At 35.9% G+C, this 24,919-nt stretch overlaps 1 protein-coding gene across 1 annotated transcript; it reads left to right on the plus strand.

Annotated features, from left to right (window-relative positions):
- The first annotated feature begins 217 nt into the window (after nt 1–217).
- Nucleotides 218–1,639, plus strand: LOC133180116 (uncharacterized). The gene is made up of 4 exons (XM_061314692.1): nt 218–406; nt 581–679; nt 867–938; nt 1,141–1,639. Exons 1-4 carry the CDS (start codon nt 246–248, stop codon nt 1,637–1,639), a joined length of 831 nt encoding a protein of 276 aa, XP_061170676.1. The 5' UTR covers nt 218–245.
- The last annotated feature ends 23,280 nt before the right edge of the window (nt 1,640–24,919 follow it).

The following is a 24,919-nucleotide window of genomic DNA, read 5'->3' on the forward strand; positions in this document are numbered from 1 at the left end:
AAATTAATCCAGTCTCTCATATTTTGGAGGGAGATAGAATCTTATTGAAAAAAATTAGATTTTTTCCCCAAATTCAGTACTTTTAATCAATTAATTTTATTCAATTATTTACTAAAAGGTATTTTTAGCCTGAAGAGGAAAAAAAAAGTTAATTAAAATTCCTACTTATAAACTATAAACTATAGGAAGACATTAGCACTTTTCAGTGAACGGTGTTATTAAGTCAAAATTTTGAATACACATGTATGTGTAATCTGGAGTTATCTTTCTTGGACAGTAATGTAAAATTCTGTCTCTCCAGGGAATCTAACACACGTACATCTTCCCCCTCAAGATCCTTTGGAGACTTTGAGGAAGAATGGATTAGGCTTGGAGAGGAGTCCTATGTGGGGGTCTTTGAATCAGGGTAAATTGACTCTAAAATATTTTATTTAAAGTTTGTATATCCCCAAAAATGTGAAATTTTACAATATTTTGTGAAAATTGACTTTAAAATATTTTATTTAAAGTTTGTATATCCCCAAAAATGTGAAATTTTACAATATTTTGTGAAAAAAAAAAAAAACATTTTATTCTACAGAAATTCTCCTAAAGACCCCTACGTGTTTGATAACGTTCCATCTGGGGGTGTCAAAAGGAAAATAAGTGAGACGGAAGACTCACTTATTTTAACACGAAGGTGAATGTTTCTTAAATGCGTATCATTAGTGTCAATAAAAGTTATTAACTAATTTTTTTTTAAGTGCGTGAGAATTTTTTAATTTAAAAGCAGAATTCCTTCACAAAAGAGTAACCTTCCCTTCTTTTCTACCTCCCTGGCGTTTTTAATTATTATTATTATTTTATTATTATTTTTTTTTTTTTAGAAAATTGGGTAAGAGTATTCCGTCATACACCCAGCAAAGAGATGAAGAAGACCAGACTTTAAAGAAATTTCGGTAAGTATTTTGTTGGAACATAAACAATTTTTACGATTACTTTAGAATTGGAAGTAATTTTTAAAGAATTATGTATCATATAGTTTACACGTGTATATATTAAAATCAGATGGAGTATAGCATTTAAAAAGAATTTTCCAGATATTTCTAATTTTACATCTATTCACAATTTTTTTCATTTTAAATATGTTCATTATTACAGGAAGGATAATCCTGCTAAATATGAAGCGCTAAAGAGAAGAACGTTTGCGATAGGCTATAGCCCACCTTGTCCCTCACCACCACCAATTAAAGCTGAGCTCGACCCCCAGGCACCCGACTTTGCGTATGGATATAACCCATGTCCTACACCACCAATCAAATCAGAGTTTGCGTTGGGATATAGCCCGTCTTCGCCTATATGTGTTCCATCCAGCCCCGCATCGTCCCTTAACCTGTCATCTACACCAACAGAATTTAACTCGATACTTAACCTTCCGACTTCTGACCATACCCTAACACCGACAGCTAGAAATACACCAGTGCTACCAGCAGTCCCATCAGGGACAGGGACCCCCGCATCTTCGCAAACGTCGAGGCAGTATCCTCTTAAGGAGGAGTTAAGCGCCCTTTCTGAACTCATTGATTCAGTGAGAGTGGACTTGTTACAAACTTCAATGATTGTTAATTATATGCAGGATTATTTGAAATGTTTAAAATAATTGCAAATGTTTAAAAAAGTAGTTGTTTCAGTTAGACTGAACTTAATTATTACAAACTTCAATGATTGTTAATTATATGCAGGATTATTTGTAATGTTTAAAATAATTTCAAATGTTTAAGAAAGTAAGTGATTCAGTTAGAGTGGACTCAATACAAACTTCAATGATTGTTAATTATATGCAGGATTATTTGAAATGTTTAAAATAATTTCAAATGTTTAAAAAGTTAGGTTTTATTTGAGTTAACTATTATGAAGCCTTTGTTTGTTAAATGTAGGTCTATTGAAGGTTCTCATTAATATTCCTTTGTTCTTATATTTATAAATATTTATAAAATATTAAAAATCATGCTAATAAAATATTTAAAAAAAAATGAAAGTGTAATTCTTGAAAAGGGGAAATTATTTGGGTAACAAGAAAGAAAAGAAACTGCATGTTGGGTAACAAGAATTATGCAAAGTATACTTACTAATACAAGTACTGTCTTTGTATAAATTAAAGTGTTTCCTCTTTGCAGAATAAAAATATAAATGAAAGTTGGAGTTTATATAATAAACATAAGGAATTTATAGGGTGTGTCTGAGACAATCCCCTAGTGGAAAAACCAAGAATTTGATCGTGGGAAAAACGGAGGGGTGACCCCAGACGGCTGTTTGATGGGAAGGGTGACCCCAAACGGCTTTGTGGGATGGGTGACCCCAAACGGTTTTATCAGATGAGTGACCCCAGACGGTTTTATGGGATGGGTCGTGACGTCATCGACCTCAGACGGCTTTCATGGGATGGGTGACCCCAGACGGACCCATGACGTCAGTGACCCCATATAGACCCCAGACTATACCCCTTACTACTGATATGGGATTAAAAAAAATAATAAATGCGGATTAACTCTATTGATGTGTTGTTCCAGTAGACGATACATGTAGTGTCAGTGAATGAAAAAGAAAACACGTTAATTAACCAACAGACATTATTTACACAGATAAATCTATTAAGTTCTTTTTGTAATAAATTCAAAACTATCACTTTATTTGTTACAATGGAATTGTTGGAAAGGATGTTATTACACCTTCTCAAACTGACCACCCGTGTGGCATTTGAGTAAATCAGAGTAATAACAAACTAAACAGATTTCTTATAAAAAGCCCTGTATTAAAACTCGACCAGTACAGAACCTCACTCTCTTACGACCCCCCCCCCCCCAAAAATCATGAGCAGTAGAAAAAATGAACAGACCGGAGAGGTGAGGTGGGGTTGCATGTACGCCCGCTTTCCACTTACGAATTTTGAATGTAGACTCTGCTGCGAAGAGAAATGTATAAGCTATATATGCTATACATGCAAGAAGATAGCTTGTTGCATGGCGTGTTTCCAGCGTTCGAAGAAGTCCCGTGGATGTCCTCTCTGCAGGAGCAGAACACCACCTGGTAAATTATTATGATTGTTAATTGGTGTACAGTAGTGTGGCATAGATTTTCCCTTTTAAAATTTTATCATTTTTTTTCTCTTTCAGACCCTGCTTCAATTTAAATTTCATTAAAACAACGAATGGAGGGGGGGGGGGTAGGGTTTATTCTACCTTTAATTTAAAAGTAAATTCATTACACTATATTAATATACATGTATACATATAAATTTTTTTTTCTTCTCATTAACCATTGGAGCTGTCTAATATGTTTATTTTACTCTTGTTTGATCATACATAAACTTGGAATCACCTTACTACTGACACAAGAATTAATCACAACACTTTGAATTTTTAAGTGAAAAAAAAAAAAAAACAAACAAAAAAACAAAAACACTATGATAATGACAAATTTCGTTTCTTGACTGCTAAAAACAAGATTTTATTTCATATCACAACACTTTGAATTTTATACTATAAATAAATAAATATTTTTTAATTTTGTACAACTGTACACTTTCTGAAGATCTAAAGTCTTCAGTTGGATGCAGATTATGTAATTTGTTCTCTTGCTCGTCTCATGTCTTCGGCTGGCCACCTGCTATACACAAGTCTCTAGTATGACCAGTGTAGATTATGCAATCCCCTCGCCGGGTCTTTGATGTCCCAGCTGCCTGCTTACGCTTGACTGATTGCGAGGTCAGTGTGTTTACCCAGAATTCCGCGCACCCCACGGAGCAACAATATCACTGTCTCAGAAATACTTGGAGAAAGATCATTAAGATGTACGGGTGGATTTGTTTGACGTTTTGCATTGGGTTAACGACAGGGTGTGAGCGAAAGGAAGAACTCTTGAGATGCAATGATGTAAAAGATGCGATGAATGCCATGAAGTCAGGGGATGTAGTGATCATCCGCAGAGTTTTGAAGGGAGACCTATTGACTTCACATCCAGCGACATAGCCAAGGTCCAGGTCCTCTATTCAGAAGTAGACTGTCGCCACTTCCACGCCAACTCCAAAACAACAGTCAGCGGACAAAGTTTGCGAGGTAACTTTAACAATATTGCATAAATTAAACAATTATATTTATCTTGATTTTTTATTTATTTTTTTTCTTCTTCTTCAAATGCAACAAATTTAGATTATTTAAGATTTTTTTTTGTCTTTTGCCCTGCTTACAGAGGTCGGAATTGTCAGAGACGATTACAGTGAGTCAGATGGCAAACACAACAACCCTGGCGTTGGAGACAATGGCCGTTAGTTTTAGTAAGTTAACTTTTTTAAACCTATACAATTAAAAAATGAATTCTTTATATTAAGATTTATAAGAATGAAAGTAAAGAAATAAAAATTTTACCAAATATAGAATTAAATTTTAAGTATTGGCGTTACGTATTTCAGACGCTCCTTGGATTATTGCCGCTGGTATTTCGTCAGTGATAGTGATTTGCCTCGGCTTGTGTGTGTGCACTATTTTCATTATTCGGAAATGCGTGAAACGAAGAGGGATCACTAATCGCATGGACGATATATCAGAGACAGAATTCTCTAGAGAATTTTCTAGTGAATTTCACCTAGTGAAATTAGATTAACAGTAATCTTATTTTTTTTTTGTTATAGTGCTTTATGTGACTTTGAAGTGTTCGGCGTTAACTAGAAATAGACAACCTCGGAACTACGCGCCGCCAGTACGCCACATTCGAGCCACACCAGTTCGTCGCTCACTACGAGTGAGGAGAGCTCCGATGAGATATGGTTTCTAAATATGCAAACTAGAGAGACACAAAGACATTGTACATAGTTATTACTTTAAACGAACAGGGGTTTGCATATTTTCTTGTGGATTGTTTTTTCTTAATGACATTGTATATAGTTACTTTAAAAAGAACAGGAGTGTACATATTTTCATGTGGATTATTTTTCTTTTATTTTCTTGAAATATGAAAAGATAAAGAAATGTATATATAAGAAAAAAAAATCTTTGTTGTTTGTTTCTTTCAATTTGATTAAAACACTATAAATAGAAATTGATTAATAACACTTTGGAGACCAAAAGTGATATAAATATGAAAAAAAAATACTGAGTATTATCATACTTTTGAATACTCTTACGCAATGCACAGGAATAGAAGGAAAGAAATATAGTTTGAGTAGGCCATCTTTAAAAAATCGTCTGATTACCCTCTCCCGACCAGCTGACTGAAAATGACTCAGAATCTTTTTTTTTTTAAATTAACATTGAATTTTTTTTTCTCAACTACCTATGGAATTCCATAACTACCCACTGATTCATTTTCTTCATCCTGAGACGAAAAAGGGTAATCAAACATTATTTTTAAAGTTAGTCTAGGGTATTTATTGATAAAAGCTGGAGAAAGTTATTCCTTTTTTAAGAAGATTAAATGAAGAAAGATAATAAATCTAAGTGGTGGTATTTTATTGTGATGACAAGAGAACAACGAATTTCTTTACGAAAAGTTAGAGGGAAACATAATTTTTATCTTTGAATCCCTGTACTTGTGTGATGTCAAGTTTTAGCCTTCATCGAATGAATTATGTTATCACAACAAAAGGATTTAAATCTTAATAATTAAAAGGAAATATGAAAAAAAAAATGCGCATTTGAAATTACTTAATTCTATAAATTTAAAGACTTGTGTTAACATTCGATCATATTGCCCTCTCTATACAGAAATCCACGTGTTAACTGTTCCTTGAAACCATCTCCTCTCACAACGCAGCAGCTGTGCAAGTGGAAAATCACTATAGGGGTCACATTGTACTGGGGGGGGGGGGGGGGTAGTTCAGATCAATGGATATTCCAGATTTTTTCCGCAGTTGATTTTTTAAAGAAGCTGTATATATAATAACAACAATAAAAATGTAATTATGAGAACGGAATATTTTTATTTAGGTATATCATTTATATAATTAGACACTAAACGATCGTTTGCATGCGTATTTAAATCATTAAAGTCGTGTACAATGTCATTCATAGAACGTCCTTTAATTCTTTGTAAGATGAAATAGATACAATATTGTCCACACAAGGAAGATTTCTCGGACTGGATTCTGGAATCGATATATTTATATCTCGGTCCATTGAATATTAAAATACTTTGATATCTCCTATGATAATGTTCCGGGGGATTTCCGAGGGAATCAAAGAACTCTATAGATCCTTTTGAGGGAAAATGAAAAACAACCCAATGTAAACCTTTTCCCCCGCATTCGTCCGTATTCACGATCCAAAATTGGTGCTTTTTTGCAACAGCAGGCAGGTCGTCGGCGCATACGACTTGAACGTCGTATGATGATAAATAATGGTTTTTTTTCGTAGTTGTTCATTTGAATATAATGCTCCTAGACTGATCAATGTGGAGAACCTGTTGGAATTTTCCGTATAATATTAGAGTCACACTCTCGGGAAGGGGTAAAGCGAATTTTAGTTCTAAGCGACAATGATCTTTCCGCTTCGTATTAAAGTCGATGTAGGGATTAATGTTTAAGACATATAACGCATTTCCAATGGGATATTCCCCTCGCTCTACACTAACGTGCTCTCTACCTTGAAGAAGGGTTTGGTAAGCTTCCTAGTATGCACCTGAGTCGTAATTCGGTTGTATAGGTTTAGAGGGAAGTGATTGCCCGTCAACGTAGAAAGCTACAAAGTTACAATTGAAATGTTGAAAGTTATAAGGAGATTTCTTATAATCTCCGTTAAAGGCGCTACTGGACACCATTCCCAGAATGAGCGTAGACGGAACTTCTCCTTGAAATACGTCGTCTATGGTCAAACTGAATTCTCCTTTAGCGATGTAAGCAATTTTTAAATTAGAAAACAAGTAGGGATACACGGCAGGGGGCTTCTCCAACATTTTCACATGCGTCATGATAAGGGCGGGATTAGGTCGCTGAATGCAGAGTTTAAAACTGGCATCGATAATTTGTATTTTGTAATCTTTACCCTCAGCTGACTTTAATCTAAATGAATCCTTACTTGGCCATAGTTTAAGGGAAAGTGCGACCCCGTTCAAAACCAAACGATCTTGTTGAAAAATATCAACGTGTAAGGGACCTTCCAAGTCCACAATTTTTCCACCTTTGGTAAACTGATATCTTTGAAATAAACCGATGTTTATCCCTTTGATCGGGTCCGTATCGTCGGGATCAGAGGTGTCTTTAAAGTAGAGCTGAGACTGACGCACTTCGTAGTTTTCGGAGGATGTAGATAGTAAGGTATCGATGTAGGCCTTGTAGGGGTAATTCGTTCCCAGCTGTGACACTGGAGTCTGCTGTAGACTAGTGTCCACTTGAGAAAAGATGCTGTGTAGAGGTAAGTTAGTCAAACCAACGGCATTTTCTTCAGTGATGGGCTTAGTATTCCTAGCTTAACTTTTAAGCGACTGTTCTGAAGGTCCATGTATCCGGTGGAGAGAAGAGGAATGTTGAATTCCAAAGCAGAATACTCAGAAATTTGGTTGATAGGTCTAAACTCTACCCATTCTCTTGTAAGTATGGTCGTGTCCGTCGGCGGAGGTTCAAAGATGGAGAGTTGGTTTAGATGGTTTTCGTTCATGATTAATCGTCGAATTGCGTGCTCAGCTTTGGCTTCTTGGTTTTAGGTTTAGAGTTTGCAGGTTTTCCCGGTGGACGATACATTTGTCGCTTTCTTATAGTTTTTCGCTTTTTCGGTGAGGAGTTGTCGTTTTCACGTTCCAGTTCCGATTTAGCCATTTCGATTGCCTGAGCTACTGGGGTCACTAATTTCACGGAGGGGTGATGGTCCCTGGAAGGAGTTTCATTTCGGTGTTGCGAGCCGCTACCCACAATGTACCTCCCTTTATAATCCGGACGAACCCTACCAGCGGAAATGTCTTCAAAATGCTTTATCCATTTATTAAAATCGGGAACGTAAGGAACCCATTGCATTTTATCATAGTCGTACACCTCTACTGAGCCCATGGTTTCTTTTTCCGCAAACACAAGACACACGCAAACGATTCAATACTGGTAGCAATAGGTCTCAGCTTTTCGTTTCTTATAAAAACTCTGATGTTGCGAAAGTCTTGTTTAGATATATCAAAGTAGAAGGGAGGGTTATAAGACTCCTTAATGTCCTTTGCTACATCACAAGCTCGCAGAACCGGTATCATATTATTTCGGACATAACTGTCTTCAACTATATCGCAGCATACGTACACTCGAGATATCAAATTTTCTTTGGACAGACGAATTTTCACTTCTAAAAGCGCACACTCCCAAGAACCGGTCAATATGTATTGCTTAGGCAGAGTAACGATAAAATCATCGGGAGTATTAGAGGGATGAAAATTCGACGAGTCTTTCCCGTCCAAAAATAAATACACAGTCATGTTTAAAGCGAATCGCGGCTCTGCTCTCATAACTTAAAATTCTCTGTCTCTCAGAATACGTACGAGTATCCTCGCCATATAATTTCTCAAAAGTCTTGGAATTAGTTCGCAGCGAGAGAGTAGTGTGTCTTTTTTTTTCGTGCAATTGAAATCCTCGGACTGATCAATTGTCTCATAACAAGCCGCCACCGCCGGAAATGAGAGCGATCGCGAGGTAAGATCGGAACATGTCCTTGCAGCAAGTGAGCCACGACATCGCAAAGAGCTAATATTTGTCGATTGCTTGCTCTAGGAATCATAGTGCGCTGTTGACTGCGGTTAGCTTGTCTGAGAACTCTCAGAAAATCGGCATTCTGCATCATATTAGATTGCTCCATTCTTTTATTTTTTTTTTAAAGTAAAAATCAATTCATTAATTATTATATTTTATATACCACGTATTTAACTCTTCTTATAATGTTTCAATGACGATCTGGTTATGTAGCTGTTAAATTTTTTTGGCCACCCCCACCATTTGACTAAAGCCTGATTCCCTTTATATCGCAACACCTTCTCGATTCTATACACGGCGTCTCTGTCGATGAGAACTTTCTGTAATTCTCCTTCGTAAAACGTCCCTTTTATGTCTTCGCCATATATGTCCTGTAATTGATAAAGGGGTATTCTCTGTTTGACCATGCGCGATTTGACAACGAAATATTCACCTGTCCACCTCTCATCGTATTCTCGATCAAATGGTTGTCTCAGATGAGAAATGCGAACTTTATCACCGACTCTAAAATGAAAATGAAAACGCAGAGGTCCAGATATATTTATTTCTGATTTTTTTACTTTAGTTCTGGGAGCATGATCGTACATGCTCATCCATATAGATGCTTCGTCGTTCTTTTTCACTTGCTTGGGTGCCATTTTGATGGTTCGGTGATAGGTGGCGTTATAACTCTTTGTGACATTAGCTAAGACATCGATCCATCGATGAGTCTGATTTTGAGTCATGTATCGACTCAATTTGATTTTATAGTTTTAATACCTCTTTCGGCAACGTTTGCTTTCTTTTCGTTTTGAGAACAGAAATGAGTCACACCATTTTCTTTAAGAAGCTTCTGAACATCTCTGTTCATGAATTCGGAACCTTTGTCGGTTCGTATTTTCTTAGGCTTGTTAGTTTTTGACAACACAGAGGCTAAAGCACGTGACATCTCGCTACCTTTGGTGGATTTTAAAGTGACTGTCCAGGCATATTTCGAAAATACATCAATGACAAAAAGAAAGTAACCAAATCCATCGTTTTCTTTGCGATACGAGTTCAGTACGGCCGTGTCAGCATCCCACTGATAACCAATCTCTGGAACGACAACACGCACACGTTTGAATTTTCTATTAATCTGTCTGTGTAGAGTAAACGTTTCCTGTTTTTGTAACCAGTTCTTGATTTTTTGTTCGACTCGGAACATATTTTCCCTCTTTTCGCACGGCACGATATAATTTTTCCAACCCCCCAAATGACCCTGGATGCTTTGGGTTGTAATAAACGGCCTCTAAATATTTCTCGTACGACATGTCTCTATCAAAAATTAAAAGAAATTGTTCTTATAAACACATCTCGATTTCTAAAATTGTTGGAAATACTACGTTGTTTAAATCTTTCAATCTCTTGATGCCAGTGATAAGAACTGTTCCTCGCAAATGACAGGTGAAATGAATACCTTCTCGTCGTAACATGACTGCGGGAAACACCTCCGGGTCGAATGAAAAATTCAAACTTCGAGACAAGGAACTTGCGTCCACTTTTCCAGATAATTTGTGGCAAGCAGACGCAGTTACTAGTCGTACGTTTTGCAAACTTACATCGTATCCGAGTTTCTGTATGACGCGTGCATACTTTCTCAGTCTTTTTAGGCCTTGACTGAAACTTTCACAAGGACCATTACAATTTATTTTCCCATTGGAAAATATTAAACAGTTTCCTCCGATTTTCCTATTTTGGTAAATTACACCCGGAAAGGACCTTGGGTCGTAACGTACATTAATTAACTGTTGAGTCAAGAAGTTGAGATTTAGTACACAGTTAATTTCTCCCTGATAAACCACGTTAGTCAGTCTCATGTTTAAATCATAAAATGGTAAACACCCTTTCCGAGTTGTAATTTTTATGAGCATATCCTGATGATGTAATACGATTATATAACAAATCGGAAACATGTTTAACAATAACACTGATGATACAACAAATAGGAATCATGTTTAACAACTTCATTTATTGACGTGTAAAAGAATAAAACTACATTTTACAGCACAAGCACATATAATATGTGACATATTGACAAAGATTTTACTGCAAAACGATTCATAATGAAAGGGAAACAATACTGATAAAACATACAAATAATTCTAGTAATATTTTTAATTATATTACAATATTCATGTTCATTATTGTTCTTTAAAATAGTTTTTTTTCCCTACACCGTTTCTTTTCACCAATTCGTGTAATCCAGCGGGTTACAGGTAGGACACTGGAGCAGGCCTAATTGATTCAAATGATCATCGCGCATGAAACATGGAACGAGTGAATCGAATTCAGGAATAGCTTTCCCTATTTCAGTCACATGAGACTTCAACTTTCTGTACTCGATCGGGCGTAGACAAAGTCCCTTTTTCGTTGGAGCGAGTGGTTCTTGGCCTACTGGTTGCCAGTACTGACGAATGTCCACACATGGATTGTCCTTTTTAATTGTGCAAAAAATGTTGGATCCCATGTGGTAATTTAACTCTTCATTCTTGTTCAAAGCGTTATCAATCATGTCTAAAGCCATTGTCCATGTTTTAAAAATGTCTGGTTTTAAACTTATTCCCTTGCTGGTGGGATATCGATCCGATTCCCATTCGCGTAGATCTACTCTGTATTCGTTGTCTTTCGTCATGTATACCTCCACGAAGCGTCCATTTTCTAACGATAACTTACAGCAAGAGGAAAACATGTTGTCACCGTGAATACTGCTAGTCAAATAACGGAATACTAAAGCCCGTTCCGGAAACGGAACAGGATGGTCGTCATATCCGATTCATAATGTATTCATCTTGCTAGACCGGAATTGATGGGTTGTCCTTCATCATCCGAAATGCAAACATTGCGTGTTAATGCTGATATTTTGTTTACGGGTGTAATCGTTTTCCGGTCTGAATACATGGATTTCCATTTATGTTACTCGATATAAGTTTTAAATGTTTCTTGAGCACTAAATCAATCATTGGGGATACTCTCTCGATTCGTGTCTTAAACCGACATCTGTCTACAGCTAACATCATCCACTCCCCTTTACGATCCTCGTAAGGAATGTTAATTATTATCACTTCATTTAAAAATCTTACACACTTTTTCATCTTTATCAAAATCAATTTTTTTATCACCAGTTCTTTTAATTAACCACAGTGCGCTAATTGTGATTGGATATCTTCATAAATCAAATTAATAACGAAGAAACGTTGTTCATCATTCTAATCCTCGCATTAATACTACTTATTGACTTCCTGTTACGGTCCTCCCTAATTACCTTCCTGGTTTACACTGAACCTCAATTTTTTTTTAACCTCAACCCTGGATATAATGTCTCACACTATACTACTCCCGTGCCACGGCAGGCGTTGGCACGATAAAGATCCCTCACTGCTCAATGGCCCCGAGTGCCGAGTAAAGGTCAAAATTTGAAGTCCTTCACCGGTATATGGTGACGTCTCTATATGAGTGAAAAATTCTCGAATGGGACGTAAAACAACAAACAATCCATTTCTTTTGTTTGTTTGTTTCTGTTTGTAAAGGCCAGGTGTTTTGACTTGATATTTATTTTGTACATATATTGTGAGGATTTTATAACTTTTCTAATTACAGTAAATTTAATTTGTGACTAAGGTTGCACATTAATGAGAAGAACAAGCATGACAATCATCTGATGATAAAGGAGAATCGGTATTTTAATATCTGTAAATAACGCTCTGCAATCTGAGTGTGGCCAGAAAAATCAAATAACCCACCATTTATTTCATTGGCTGCTATTTATACTCCGATGTTCTCCTTTAAAGAGAGACTAAAATCTCAATAACTATAATTTTGAATTTTGATGCAAGTCAAATAAAATGTAAATTTTATTTAATTCTTTTGGAATAGACCGATCAATTCCATCGCTACTAAGTAATAAAATTGAACGGAAATGCAATCTTACTATCAAGATTCTTGACTAAGAGCAACGATAACATTTGGATGGTGAAAGAAATCCTGCGGTGCAGAGATGGGGATAGGGCACATTAAGCTGTCGTAGGTATTATACCTTGATCGGTAGCAGAGCAAACACAGACCTAAACCAGAAGTCTCTGACGAGACTGTAGGTCTACTGCTTGTATTTATAAAGGAAGATAAAAGCAGCACTTTGACTTGAAACATTGCAACAGCAATAAACAGAATAATGATCCTTGGTTTAGTCTCTTTTGTGGCAAGATTTATTATCATATCAGACTAAAACTGTAGGAGAAGTAGCCTTTTAAAACAATTTTACAGAAATTTTGATTTAAGTAACCATGGCAACATCATTCAACAAAATCAAAAAACAATAACACCAATTATGTATCTCTGTAGTCTACTTGTATGCCACATATTACAGAAATCAGACAAAAAGTGTAGGAGGAGTAGCGTTTTGAAAGTATTTCAAGAAATTTTCTACTTTCAGTAACCATGGCAACACCGTTCATTGAAATCCGAAACTGGTACAGAGAAAAATGTAACTAAGTGTAGTTTACTTGTGAGCTAAGTAATACTAAAATCAGACCAAAACTGTAGGGGTAGCATTTTGAAGGTATTTCAAGGAAATTTCTATTTTTAGTAACCATGGCAACAATGTTCATCGAAATCAAAAAAATCAATATAAAGAATTATGTATCTTAGTGTAGTCTACTTGTTTGCCAAGTTATACTGAAATCAGACCAAAACTGTAAGAGGAGTAGCATTTTGAAAGTATTTCACAGAAATTTCTATTTTTAGTAACCATGGCAACACCGTTCATTGAAATCAAAAACCGATACACAGAATTATGTATCTTATTATAGTCTACTTGTGTGCCAAGTAATATTGAAATCAGATAAAAACTGTAGGAGGAGTAGCATTTTGAATGTATTTCACAGAAATTTCTAGTTTTAGTAACCATGGCAACATCGTTCATCGAAATCGAAAACCGATACACAGAATTACGCATCTTAGTATAGTCTACTTGTGTGCCAAGTTATACTGAAATCAGATCAAAACTGTAGGAGGAGTAGCATTTTGAATGTTTTTCACAGAAATTTCTATTTTTAGTAACCATGGCAACACCGTTCATCGAAATCAAAAACCGATATATAGAATTATGTATCTTAGTGTAATTTACTTGTGTGCCAAGTTATATTGAAATCAGACCAAAACTGTAGGAGGAGTAAGTAGCATTTTGAATGTTTTTCACAGAAATTTCTATTTTTAGTAACCATGGCAACACCGTTCATTGAAATCAAAAACCGATAAACAGAATTATGTATCTTAGTGTAGTCTACTTGTGTGCCAAGTTATACTGAAATCAGACCAAAACTGTAGGAGGAGTAGCATTTTGAAAAATTGTTTACAGACGGACGGACAGACAGACAGACGGACGACGGACACCTTACTATCGCATAAGCTCTTCTGGTCTCTGACCAGTAGAGCTACAAAAAAAACATCCGAGGCGGGATCAGGTGTCATTTAGGAGTAAGCATCCCGTCAACCGGTCACACCCGCCATGTGCTCCTGGTCATAACCGAGAAACAGAAAAATCCATAGAAATATCAGTGTTGAAATAGTGGCCTAACAATATAATATGAAACGCGTCAGTATATCCTGGCGTTACCGGTTTTCGATAGTGTAAAACTTTAGTCACAAATTTAATCTGTGCATCTATGTTTTTCTCACCTTAACTATTTATGTATTATTAGTCAACAATACATAAATATATCTGACCTTAATTTGTTTTTGAAATCATAAGAATTCCAGTACTGTTACAACTTTCTTTGGATCCGCCATAATCCGAGTTGTTTTGAATGACGTCACCTATTTTCGATAGCAAGTATGGCGCACAGTAATTGGCATAAAAACATAAAATTAAATTAATATGTTGTGGATTTTTGTTTTGTTTTGTTCGTTTGTTTGTTTGTTTATTTATTTTTTTTTAACCATCTTAACAAAAATAAATAATAACATAATAACCAAAACATTTAATTTAATAGAATTTCTTCAATTCTTCTTCTTTTTTTTTTTTTTTTTTTGAAATTTTATGAAATTGAAAGTTCAAGTCAGGAATCATTGACTGAAATAACAATGTCAAACACAATGAGGGCATTTAATTTGTGTGTCTCTTCTGATTACTTTTTCCTTCACACAGTAGGACAGGTGCACCCAGTGTCCACATTGGCATTGTCCCCACCTAACAAACTCAATGTAAGGCTTAAACTTCAATTGTTCAGGCTCCAGTCTATCACAGACACAGCACTTTTCCTCATCAGCTAATGACTCCTCATCTGACAAATCAATTGATGGACGTGAAGTATTTGAAACCTTGGACGGACCTGCTGTATCTTTAGAAGGACCTGCAATTTGGTTTTCCACTAGCTTTGCATTCCCTTTTCCTTTCCCCTTCCCTTTTCCTTTTGTTGAGTGTTCCGACTTTTCATTGTATGCCTGAATTTTATCAAATACATTCTTTTCTGTTATGGCTTTCCCTGCAATTATGGAACTGAGATTTCTTCTTGGTTTTTTTGCCTTCTCCACAGCTAAGAGGACCTCTCCACCACGCTTGTTGAAAAAGCTTTCAGCAGTAGAAGTAACTTTTTCATCAGAGATAACAGTAGCTGTTGTTGAAGTTTTGGTGATGTCTACCTTGCCTTTGTATACAAGAGATGGTAAAGTCCTGCTTTCACTAATTGTTGATGAATTTAGAGGATAAATACCAGTTTTCCTGAAGGCTGATCTTAAATTCTGAGGACTAAGGGCAGTGTCGTAAACTTTGCATACAAGCCTGCACACGTCATACCTTGTCACTGAACGACCGACACTCTGTCGCATAAATGTATGAGCTTCTTGCTGATAAAGAGTCTCGAATGGACCAAAACAGCCAACGTCCATCGGCTGTAAAAGATGACTCGTGTGAGGAGGCAAGACAAAAAGAATGATGTTGTTTTCACGGGCCCACTGGATTAATGAAAGAGATGTATGGCTTCTGTGACCATCATACAAAAGCAAAATCAGCTGTCCGGGGTTCCCAGAGACATATCTGGTAAAATGATTCTTGACATAGTTATTGAAAATTTCAGTATTCGAATAGCCTGTGTCACTCATGGTCCCATCACAGCCAGTGGTGACACCATCTAATAATTCAGGTAACAAACGTTTACCTGGAAACACCAGAAATGGAGGAATACTGCTCCCCACAGCATTTCCACATCCAATAACAGTAATTGTTTGGGACCTCTCAGATGTTACAACTTGTGCTGCCATCCCTTTTGCTGCAACAATGTTTGGAGGCTTTGACCCACCTGTGTTTATTCCCTTTTCATCAACATTAAATATAAATTGAGGCTTATCCCCCAGTCCATACCTGTCAATGATGATTTTTAGCTCTTCAAAGTACTTGCTAATACATTCCGGAGATGCGGCTTTTGCTCGTAGTTCTGACAACCCTGATGGTTTTACTGCATGAAGCTCAGGCCACCTCCTCATGAAGTTATAATACCACTTCATTGTTAAGTCTTTCCCCTTTTCCCTAATACAGAGATCTACAGCATAGTCAGAGGCAAGGTTCAGCACCTCTGCACGGGTATATCCATATCCTATCTCAGACATTGTCTTTACATGCTCCACTATGTAAGATTCCTGTTCCTGAGTAAACAGTGGTGGGGGTCCTGATGATGCTACATCAATACTTATTCGTCCATCCACCCTGTCTCTTAAAGTTGTCAGGGGAACTTGAAACCGTTTGGCAGCACCATGAACACTCATCCCCCCTTTTACTGCTTGGAAAGCATTATCCAAAGCCTCTGGACTATAGTTCTTGTAATTTCCCCTTTGGATGGAAAATATCTACAAGGAAACAAACAATAAAGCAACAGAAACAAAATCTTAAAACATAGAAAAATCTCGAAATTTAAAGTAAAATACATGTAACGGGCTTCCATACTTTTTTTTTAAAGCGGAAGTTTGCTCAAAGTGAGGCTTATCTATTTTTAGACCATAACACAGAGCTTTTAAACAGACGACAACTTAGGGTGATCAGATGTTGTTTTCAGGCTTCAAAGATAGGGTATTTAGGGTGGATTTTTTCGCATTATGAGAAAAGGGCGTGATTTGAATAGATAAATAGAGAAATAATATCTTACCTCTCTAAATGGCATAATTTTCGATCTTTTTGGTTTTTTTTAACACTCTACGTCTGATGCTAATTTTAGGAGAAGCGTTCCGAAAAATGACGTCAGGGTTTCCGAATGGTTGTTAAAAAAAGTAGCCTATCGAAATTAGGATACTATCGAAAATAGGTAACGGCACGATATGGGTTATTCTGGCTAGAAAAAGATTTAAGTTTTGCTTTCAGGTCACCAACACACCAACACTGATGTATATACGTCCCTGATAGCTTCCTTAATTTTTTTTTACATAAAAACACCTCGATTAAGCTGTTAATTACAATATGGCAACGCTTATTTCACTAAATGAAGAATTTTGAACTGTATTTATATTCAGTGCTTTGACGACAGTAGTACGAATTACTACGGTTCCGCTCAAGCATATCTTGAAGTAGACCGTTCGTGTTTTACTCTGTGTAATGTGTTTGCTCATATATATATAAAAGCATGACATAGTGAAAGAGCGACCACATCTATATTAAACCGCGTTCAGTCAAGTGTTGGGGATGGGGCAGGGTGTTAAGTTGTTGTAAATTAAATCGTAAAATAAAATTAACAAGTAACGTTGTAACACATCATTTTCAAAGTCTGCGAAAACGGAGAAGGATGAGAAGCATGCCCACTCGAAACCACTTTTTGCTCTACTAGTCAGAGACAAGAATTAGGGTGTCCATCTGACTGTAAACAATTTTTAAAACGCTCCCCCTACAGTTTTGGTTCGAACTGAAAACTGCAACAAGTTTGGCTTTCCAGAAAGCCTGAAATGTCATCTCTTTGGTTTCATGAATGTCACAGAATAAACATTGGAATGTTACATAATTTTTTCAGCTATTACAGGTAGTAGTATCGCTTTTGAAAAAAAAAGGGGGGGGGATCGACGACTTGTCTGAACAATCTTTGACAAGGGGAAAAAGGGGCTGTCCAAACTCAATATTTTCATTTCTTAAAAGGGGGGATTACAACTTTTCCAACAAACGTATTTTTTAATATAATACATTCCCATGGGATGATTTGACGTACCATACTGTAACAAAAGATAGAAGATGGGGCAAGGACGCACTTTTGAATGAAAATTTTCAATGTTTGGGAAAAAGTGGAAGGGGGCGACCCTCCTGATGCTACATGTGTGTATTATTTTACTTGTAAATATGCTTTATTCATTTTAAATATTTTTTGTACAATGTCTGTAAAAAAAAAATCTTACCACTGAGAAAATATTCGTAAAAATTAGATTTAAAACAATTTTTCCGTATGAAGATGGATGAAACCATAGCGTTTCTTTTGACTTTAGTTCGTAGTCGCCTACTACAACAGCAAAGCAGTTTTAAAGCACTTAAATTAATCCGAACCTCAATTAATTTCCAAAGATTTTCTTTATTTTAAACATATCCTCTGAAGTGACTTGGCCATCGAGCAACTGATCAAGGAAAAATAGACACTCCTGCATCATACGCTTCTGCTGCCCATGCAGATTCATGTTCTAATGCTATATTATGTATACAATATAAGTACATGTACATGTATACGCTCCCGGGAAAATAGCATGCATAGAAAGGTTATAAATTTGGCTTTATTTCAAGAATGCGAGGAGTGATTTTTTTTTTTTACTTTTTTCCCATAAACAAAAAACGCAAATTAGAATTGCATAAAGAAAATGATAAGTTGCTTTATTTATTAATCCTTAAAAAATCTGAGCCAGGTAAAGAAAATTGTGTTTTTCCTTAAACTTTTCTGCAGGAGTAATTTTAAAGAAAAAGAGAATAGTGAAGACATCCGAGAAAATACTCATAATGAATTTTTTTTTATTTTTATTCCAATGCCTGCAGCGCTGAGCTACTTAAATCAGAGACATTTAGGTTTCTGCTTAAATTTTGCTTTAAGGTAAAATTTCTTTTCTTCGAAATTAATTTTTTTGAATAAATTGTTTATTCTACATATATACGGCAGTAAGTATACATATGTAAGTTAAGTTTTTGCCATTGTATACATACATTTAACGTGAATGTTTTCACTGTTTTCTTTCGTCAATAAATCTTGGATCCACGCCTTGGCTGATACATTCAATATGCCATGTTTTGTGTATTTTGATCCCCGCGCGCTGACCATCGTTTCTGCTTCTGCCAAGTATTGCCCACAATCAACAAGCTGATTATTATGGCAACTTTGGTGCGCATGATATGACCAAATATTAAAACTTTAAAAGGTTAAAATAATATTTCTGAATTATGGTTAGAAAGCGATCACCCGAGACCTAGAGGTGTCAGTTGTATTCGCCGAGACTATCCTTGATCATTCCACTCTTTGATGGTCCGAGGGAAATAGGAAAACTTTTTACGCAATAGCCTAGATACAATGTTTATGTGTATTTTGAAGACCACCGCCCAAGTAATTCAACCTCTAGTATCTTAATGAACCCTGTGTAGTTTTACTTTAAGATGGACCATTTTGTAATAATAAGACAGAACGCTTGATTTTGTTTACATCTCTATATTTAGAAATCGTGTCATCATCAGGTCAGTTGCCAGACCACCAGCTTATCGATGGCAGCTTACACTAGGACTTCACTTCCGGAAAACAAACTTAATGTTTCATCTCCCGAGGGAGATGACAATAAGATGCACAACTTCTTATATCATTTTGTTCGCGTTTAACAAACGATGTTGCCATAATTATTTAAAATAGAGATTTCTCTGAAAGTCTTTCAAGAAATCCAGTCAGAAGACTATTTCTACCCACGTAGCTACTTACAGCTACCTAGCTATGTAAACCTACTCCAGGTAGCTATTTTTACATACTTAATTGCTTTACTTGCTTTTTGTGGCCTAACGCAAGAACGGCGCAATAGGATGAGTACCAAATTTCTTACTACAACCACATTGACGATAAATGCAACAAAACTTCTGGCCAAAAAATGATTACTTAATACTTTCCAACTTAACAATTTTACATCAAAATCTACATCCAGTGTCACTTTCTGGTAGCTAGGGAGCAAAAGCAAGTCTAAAATTTCTTGCAAATCTGTACAAAATATATTCATGCATTTTACGTCGATAAAATGTTTTTTGGGATGATTTTTCATACCTCTCCATTCTCAACCCTCAAAGTTTTCAAATTTGCCGTGCAAGTGCATAAGACGATCAATAACAAGTGTGACCTGTTTTAAAGATGCGCCATAAAGATACTGTTCGTTATCTCCATATTTCATTTACCTTATTATTTTTATTTTCCAAGACAGGTAAAAGCAGGTAGAAAAAGCTAACTTCAAGTAGTTTTAAATACCTAGGTAGCTTTTAATGGCTAATAGGTAGAAATAGTCTGTACTGGACCTGTTCAAATTGCTCTCTTCTTACAGTTTTGGTCCAATTTCAATAGTTTTTGGTACAGAAGTACAATTTTAAAAACTACACCAAATATACACCAGCTTTTGTAACAAGAAGATAGGAGACAGACAAGACTGGGATTCGACACGGCCCCCCTTAATCTCCAGCTCTACCAACTGAGTTTTCTGGCCACCGGCAATGGAACCCGTCTAACCTCCGCATTCCTCCCTCCTTAACGGTCTTCCCCCCCCCCCCGAAGACATTAACCCAGGATCTTCCCTGACGGGTCTTTCACCTGTTAGTTCCAGGGCAAGCTACAGCATCAAATGTAACAGGAAAGAAAAATGCGAGGGTCCAGACCAGGATTCAAATTTGGGTCCCCTTGTTCTCCGATCAGGTGCTCTACTAAATGAGCTATCTCGTCACCCTCGATCGAAACCGTCTGGCCGCCACACTTTAGTCTCATTAAATACTTCTGGTTCCATATTTTTTTCATCTCTATCCCTTTATTCGTCATTCTTTCTACAACCGCTGTGTAAGCCGTTCACTTTGAAACGAAGAGGTGTTGTAAGCATTTTAGATTTCACCTATATGGACGATGCTAGACATACTTCATTACCATTATTCAGGCATACATAAACAGTAGAGATAAGTTGAAGAAATTAAAACGGGGCGCGATTCCAATAGGCTTTGATAAAATATTTATTTTTTTCAAACACGAACTGATCATTACTATGCAAATCATGCAAAGTAATATAAAATAATAAAATATCCATCGACAAATCCAGATGCTCCATACATGTATATCATAAAACTTGGAGGGAAATGGAGACAAAAAGTCAAAGGAGGAGTAGAGAAATCGCCGTATTGCCCCAATACGGGTAAACTACCTGGTCCGCAGGAGTTAATTCTACAATTCACGAAAATCAATTTCCCAATAGAACAAGTTACTTCATAAATAATTCATAGAGCATTGATCTTGTTCAACGGTAACTTATATATAAATATTATTAGCATGTACATTAAGGTGAAGTGCTTTTTTTTTTTCTTACAGTGTGTGAATTTTCTTTTCAGTACCTGTTTAGATCGGGTTTTATTTCCTCCAGTTCATGTCTGCAGTTTCCTGACCCCTGTTATCACTCGAGTTCAGTTTTTCACTACAAATCGATCATCGGTTGTTTTTCTGTTCATTGTTATCATTTACTTTAACATCCAGTGGCCTTGTGGACAAGGTAATTATAAACCTCAAAACATCCATACAGGATCAAATGACCAAATTTACTTTAACATGGCTTTTTTTCTGGAAAGATATGATATCAAGCTTTAACATAAAAAAAGCATATGAAATTGGTGTCGACTCTTCTTTTTCCTGCAAATATCTGTTGTTTTAACACGTCTATTCACATGCACTAGGTTGAAAAAAAAATCTTTGATAGCGTGGAATTGATGCTTTTGCAGAAGCAAATGCAAGTCGCTGATCCTTTGATAACTCAATTTTAGTGTGAAAACCTGAAGTACTGAATCTTTCATGTGATCCAAAGACGTTCTTCTGAATCCATTGCAATAAAAGAAAGCTTGATGTCAAAACCCCTCAATTACAATTAAAGTTTTGGAATCTTGATGGTAAGTTTTTTGATGCTGTATTAGTCTGTCATGCACATTCCTTTAGATATCTTCCAACATACATGACACACACACATACGTGCTATACTTCGTAAAACAAAGTGGTCCAACTTTTTCATATTTCAAATGAAGGAAATAAATAAACATAACAAGTTTAAAGCCTCAGCGCTTGAATTTGTTTTTTAAACTGGTGCCATTTTGATGGGATCGTGTACGTAAAGTCATTTCGTCAAACACCAACGGAATACAGCAGTATTCGGTTACACGGTTAAAGAATGGCTTTATTTTGTATCTTATAATATTAATTGAAAAAGGGATGGGATCATACCCAACGCACCCCCGTTCCAGTGGTCTTGTGGACAAGGTAGTTATGAACCCCAAAACATCCATACAGGACCAAATGACAGATTTACTTTAATATAGCTCTTTTTGTAGAACGATATGATATCAAGTTTTAACATAAAAAAGCATATGAAAATTGGTGTCGGCTCTCCTTTTTCCTGCAAATATCTTGTTTTAACACGTCTTTTCACATGCACTAGGCTAAAAAAAATCTTTGATAGCATGGAATTGATGCTTTTGCAGAAGCAAATGCAAGTCGCTGATCCTTTGATAACTGTCAAATTTGGTGTGAAAACCTGAAGCACTGAATCTTTCATGTGATCCAAAGACGTTCTTCTGAATCAACTGCAATAAAAGAAAGCTTAGTGTCAAAACCCCTCAATTACAATTAAAGTTTTGGAATCTTGATGGTAAGTATTTTGATGTATCAGTCTGTGGCATAAAAGTTGTTCATCATTCATTAGAAAAATACAATATAGAGGAAATAAATTTTCAAAGCAGGGATGCCAATATATCACTAAAATCATTCACATGCCTGTAGAAATCTTCCAACATACATGACACACACACATACGTACTATACTTCGTAAAATAATTGGTCCAACTTTTTCACATTTCAGGTGAAGGCTATTCACATGCACTAGGTTGAAAAAAAATCTCTGAAAGCGTGGAATTGATGCTTTTGCAGAAGCAAATGCAAGTCACTGATCCTTTGTTAGCTGTTAATTTTAGTGTGAAAACTTGAAGTACTGAATCTTTCATGTGATCCAAAGACGTTCTTCTGATTCCATTGCAATAAAAGAAAGCTAAATGTCAAAACCCCTCAATTACAATTAAAGTTTTGGAATCTTAATGGTAAGTGTTTTCATGCTGTGGCATAAAAGTTTTTCATCATCCATTAGAAAAATACAATATAGAGGAAATAAATTTTCAAAGCAGGGGTGCCAATATATCATTCACATTCCTGTAGAAATCTTCCAATATACATGACACACACACATACGTACTATACTTCGTAAAACTAATTGGTCCAACTTTTTCACATTTCAAATGAAGGACATAAACATATCAGATTTACTTTAACATAGCTTTTTTTCTGGAACGATATATCAAGTTTTAACTTTTATAAAAAAGCATATGAAAATTGGTGTCAACTTTTCTTTTTCCTGCAAATAACTGTTGTTTTAACACGTCTTTTCACATGCACTAGGCCAAAAAAAAATCTTTGATAGCGTGGAATTGATGCTTTTGCAGAAGCAAATGCAAGTCGCTGATCCTTTGATAACTGTCAATTTAAGTGTGAAAACCTGAAGCACTGAATCTTCCATGTGATCCAAAGACGTTCTTCTGAATCCACTGCAATAAAAGAAAGCTTAGTGACAAAACCCCTCAATTACAATTAAAGTTTTGGACTCTTGATGGAAAGTATTTTGATGCTGTGGCAGAAAAGTTGTTCATCATTCATTAGAAAAATACAATATAGAGGAAGTAAATTTTCAAAGCAGGGATGCCAATATGTCATTAAAATCATTCACATTCCTGTAGAAATCTTTCAACATACATGACACACACACATACGTACTATACTTCGTAAAACTAATTGGTCCAACTTTTTCACATTTCAAATGAAGGAAATAAACATATCAAGTTGAAAGCCCCAGCTTTTTCAATTTGTTTTTTAAACTGGTGCCATTTTGATAGGATCTTGTGCATGAGGTCATTTCGTCACATACCAACGGAATAAAGCTGTATTGGGTTACACGGTTAAAGAATGGTTTTATTTTGTTTTTTCGAATATTAATTGAAAAAGGGATGGGATCATACCCAACGCACCCCCGTTCCAGTGGCCTTGTGGACAAGGTAATTATAAACCCCAAAACGTCCATACAGGATCAAATGACCAAATTTACTTTAACATGGCTTTTTTTCTGGAAAGATATGATATAAAGTTTTAACCTAAAAAGGATATGAAAATTTGTGTCGACTCTTCTTTTTCCTGCAAATATCTGTTGTTTTAACAAGTCTTTTTACATGCACTAGGCGAAAAAAAAATCTTTGATAGCGTGGAACTGATGCTTTTGCAGAAGCAAATGCAAGTCGCTGATCCTTTGATAACTGTCAATTTTAGTGTGAAAACCTGAAGCACTGAAACTTCCATGTGATCTAAAGACGTTCTTCTGAATCCATTCCAATAAAAGAAAGCTTAATGTCAAAACCCCTCAATTACAATTAAAGTTTTGGAATCTTGATGGTAAGTATTTTGATGTATCAGTCTGTGGCATAAAAGTTGTTCATCATTCATTAGAAAAATAAAATATAGGGGAAATAAATTTTCAAAGTAGGGGTGCCAATATATCATTAAAATCATTCACATTTCTGTAGAAATCTTCCAACATACATGACACACACACATACGTACTATACTTCGTAAAACTAATTGGTCCAACTTTTTCACATTTCAAATGAAGGAAATAAACATATCAAGTTTAAAGGCCCAGCTTTTTCAATTTGTTTTTTAAACTGGTGCCATTTTGATGGGATCTTGTGCATAAAGTCATTTCGTCAAACACCAACGGAATACAGCAGTATTGGGTTACACGGTTAAAGAATGGCTTTATTTTGTATCTTATAATATTAATTGAAAAAGGGATGGGATCATACCCAACGCACCCCCGTTCCAGTGGTCTTGTGGACAAGGTAGTTATAAACCCCAAAACATCCATACAGGATCAAATGACCAAATTTACTTTAATATAGCTCTTTTTGAG

The sequence above is a fragment of the Saccostrea echinata genome, unplaced genomic scaffold, assembly GCF_033153115.1.
Source record: "Saccostrea echinata isolate AGI-Se365-2 ecotype Australia unplaced genomic scaffold, CSIRO_AGI_Sech_v1 ptg000006l, whole genome shotgun sequence".
In the NCBI taxonomy this organism is placed as follows: Eukaryota; Metazoa; Mollusca; class Bivalvia; order Ostreida; family Ostreidae; genus Saccostrea; species Saccostrea echinata.

What these genes read in the sequence shown, in the direction of transcription:
- LOC133180116 (XM_061314692.1), top strand. Translation starts at nt 246, where the DNA reads ATGTGTAATCTGGAGTTATCTTTCTTGGACAGTAATGTAAAATTCTGT. An exon ending in GTGGGGGTCTTTGAATCAGG is followed by an intron (nt 407 to 580) that starts GTAAATTGACTC and finishes TTTATTCTACAG; the next exon opens with AAATTCTCCTAAAGACCCCT. An exon ending in TCACTTATTTTAACACGAAG is followed by an intron (nt 680 to 866) that starts GTGAATGTTTCT and finishes TTTTTTTTTTAG; the next exon opens with AAAATTGGGTAAGAGTATTC.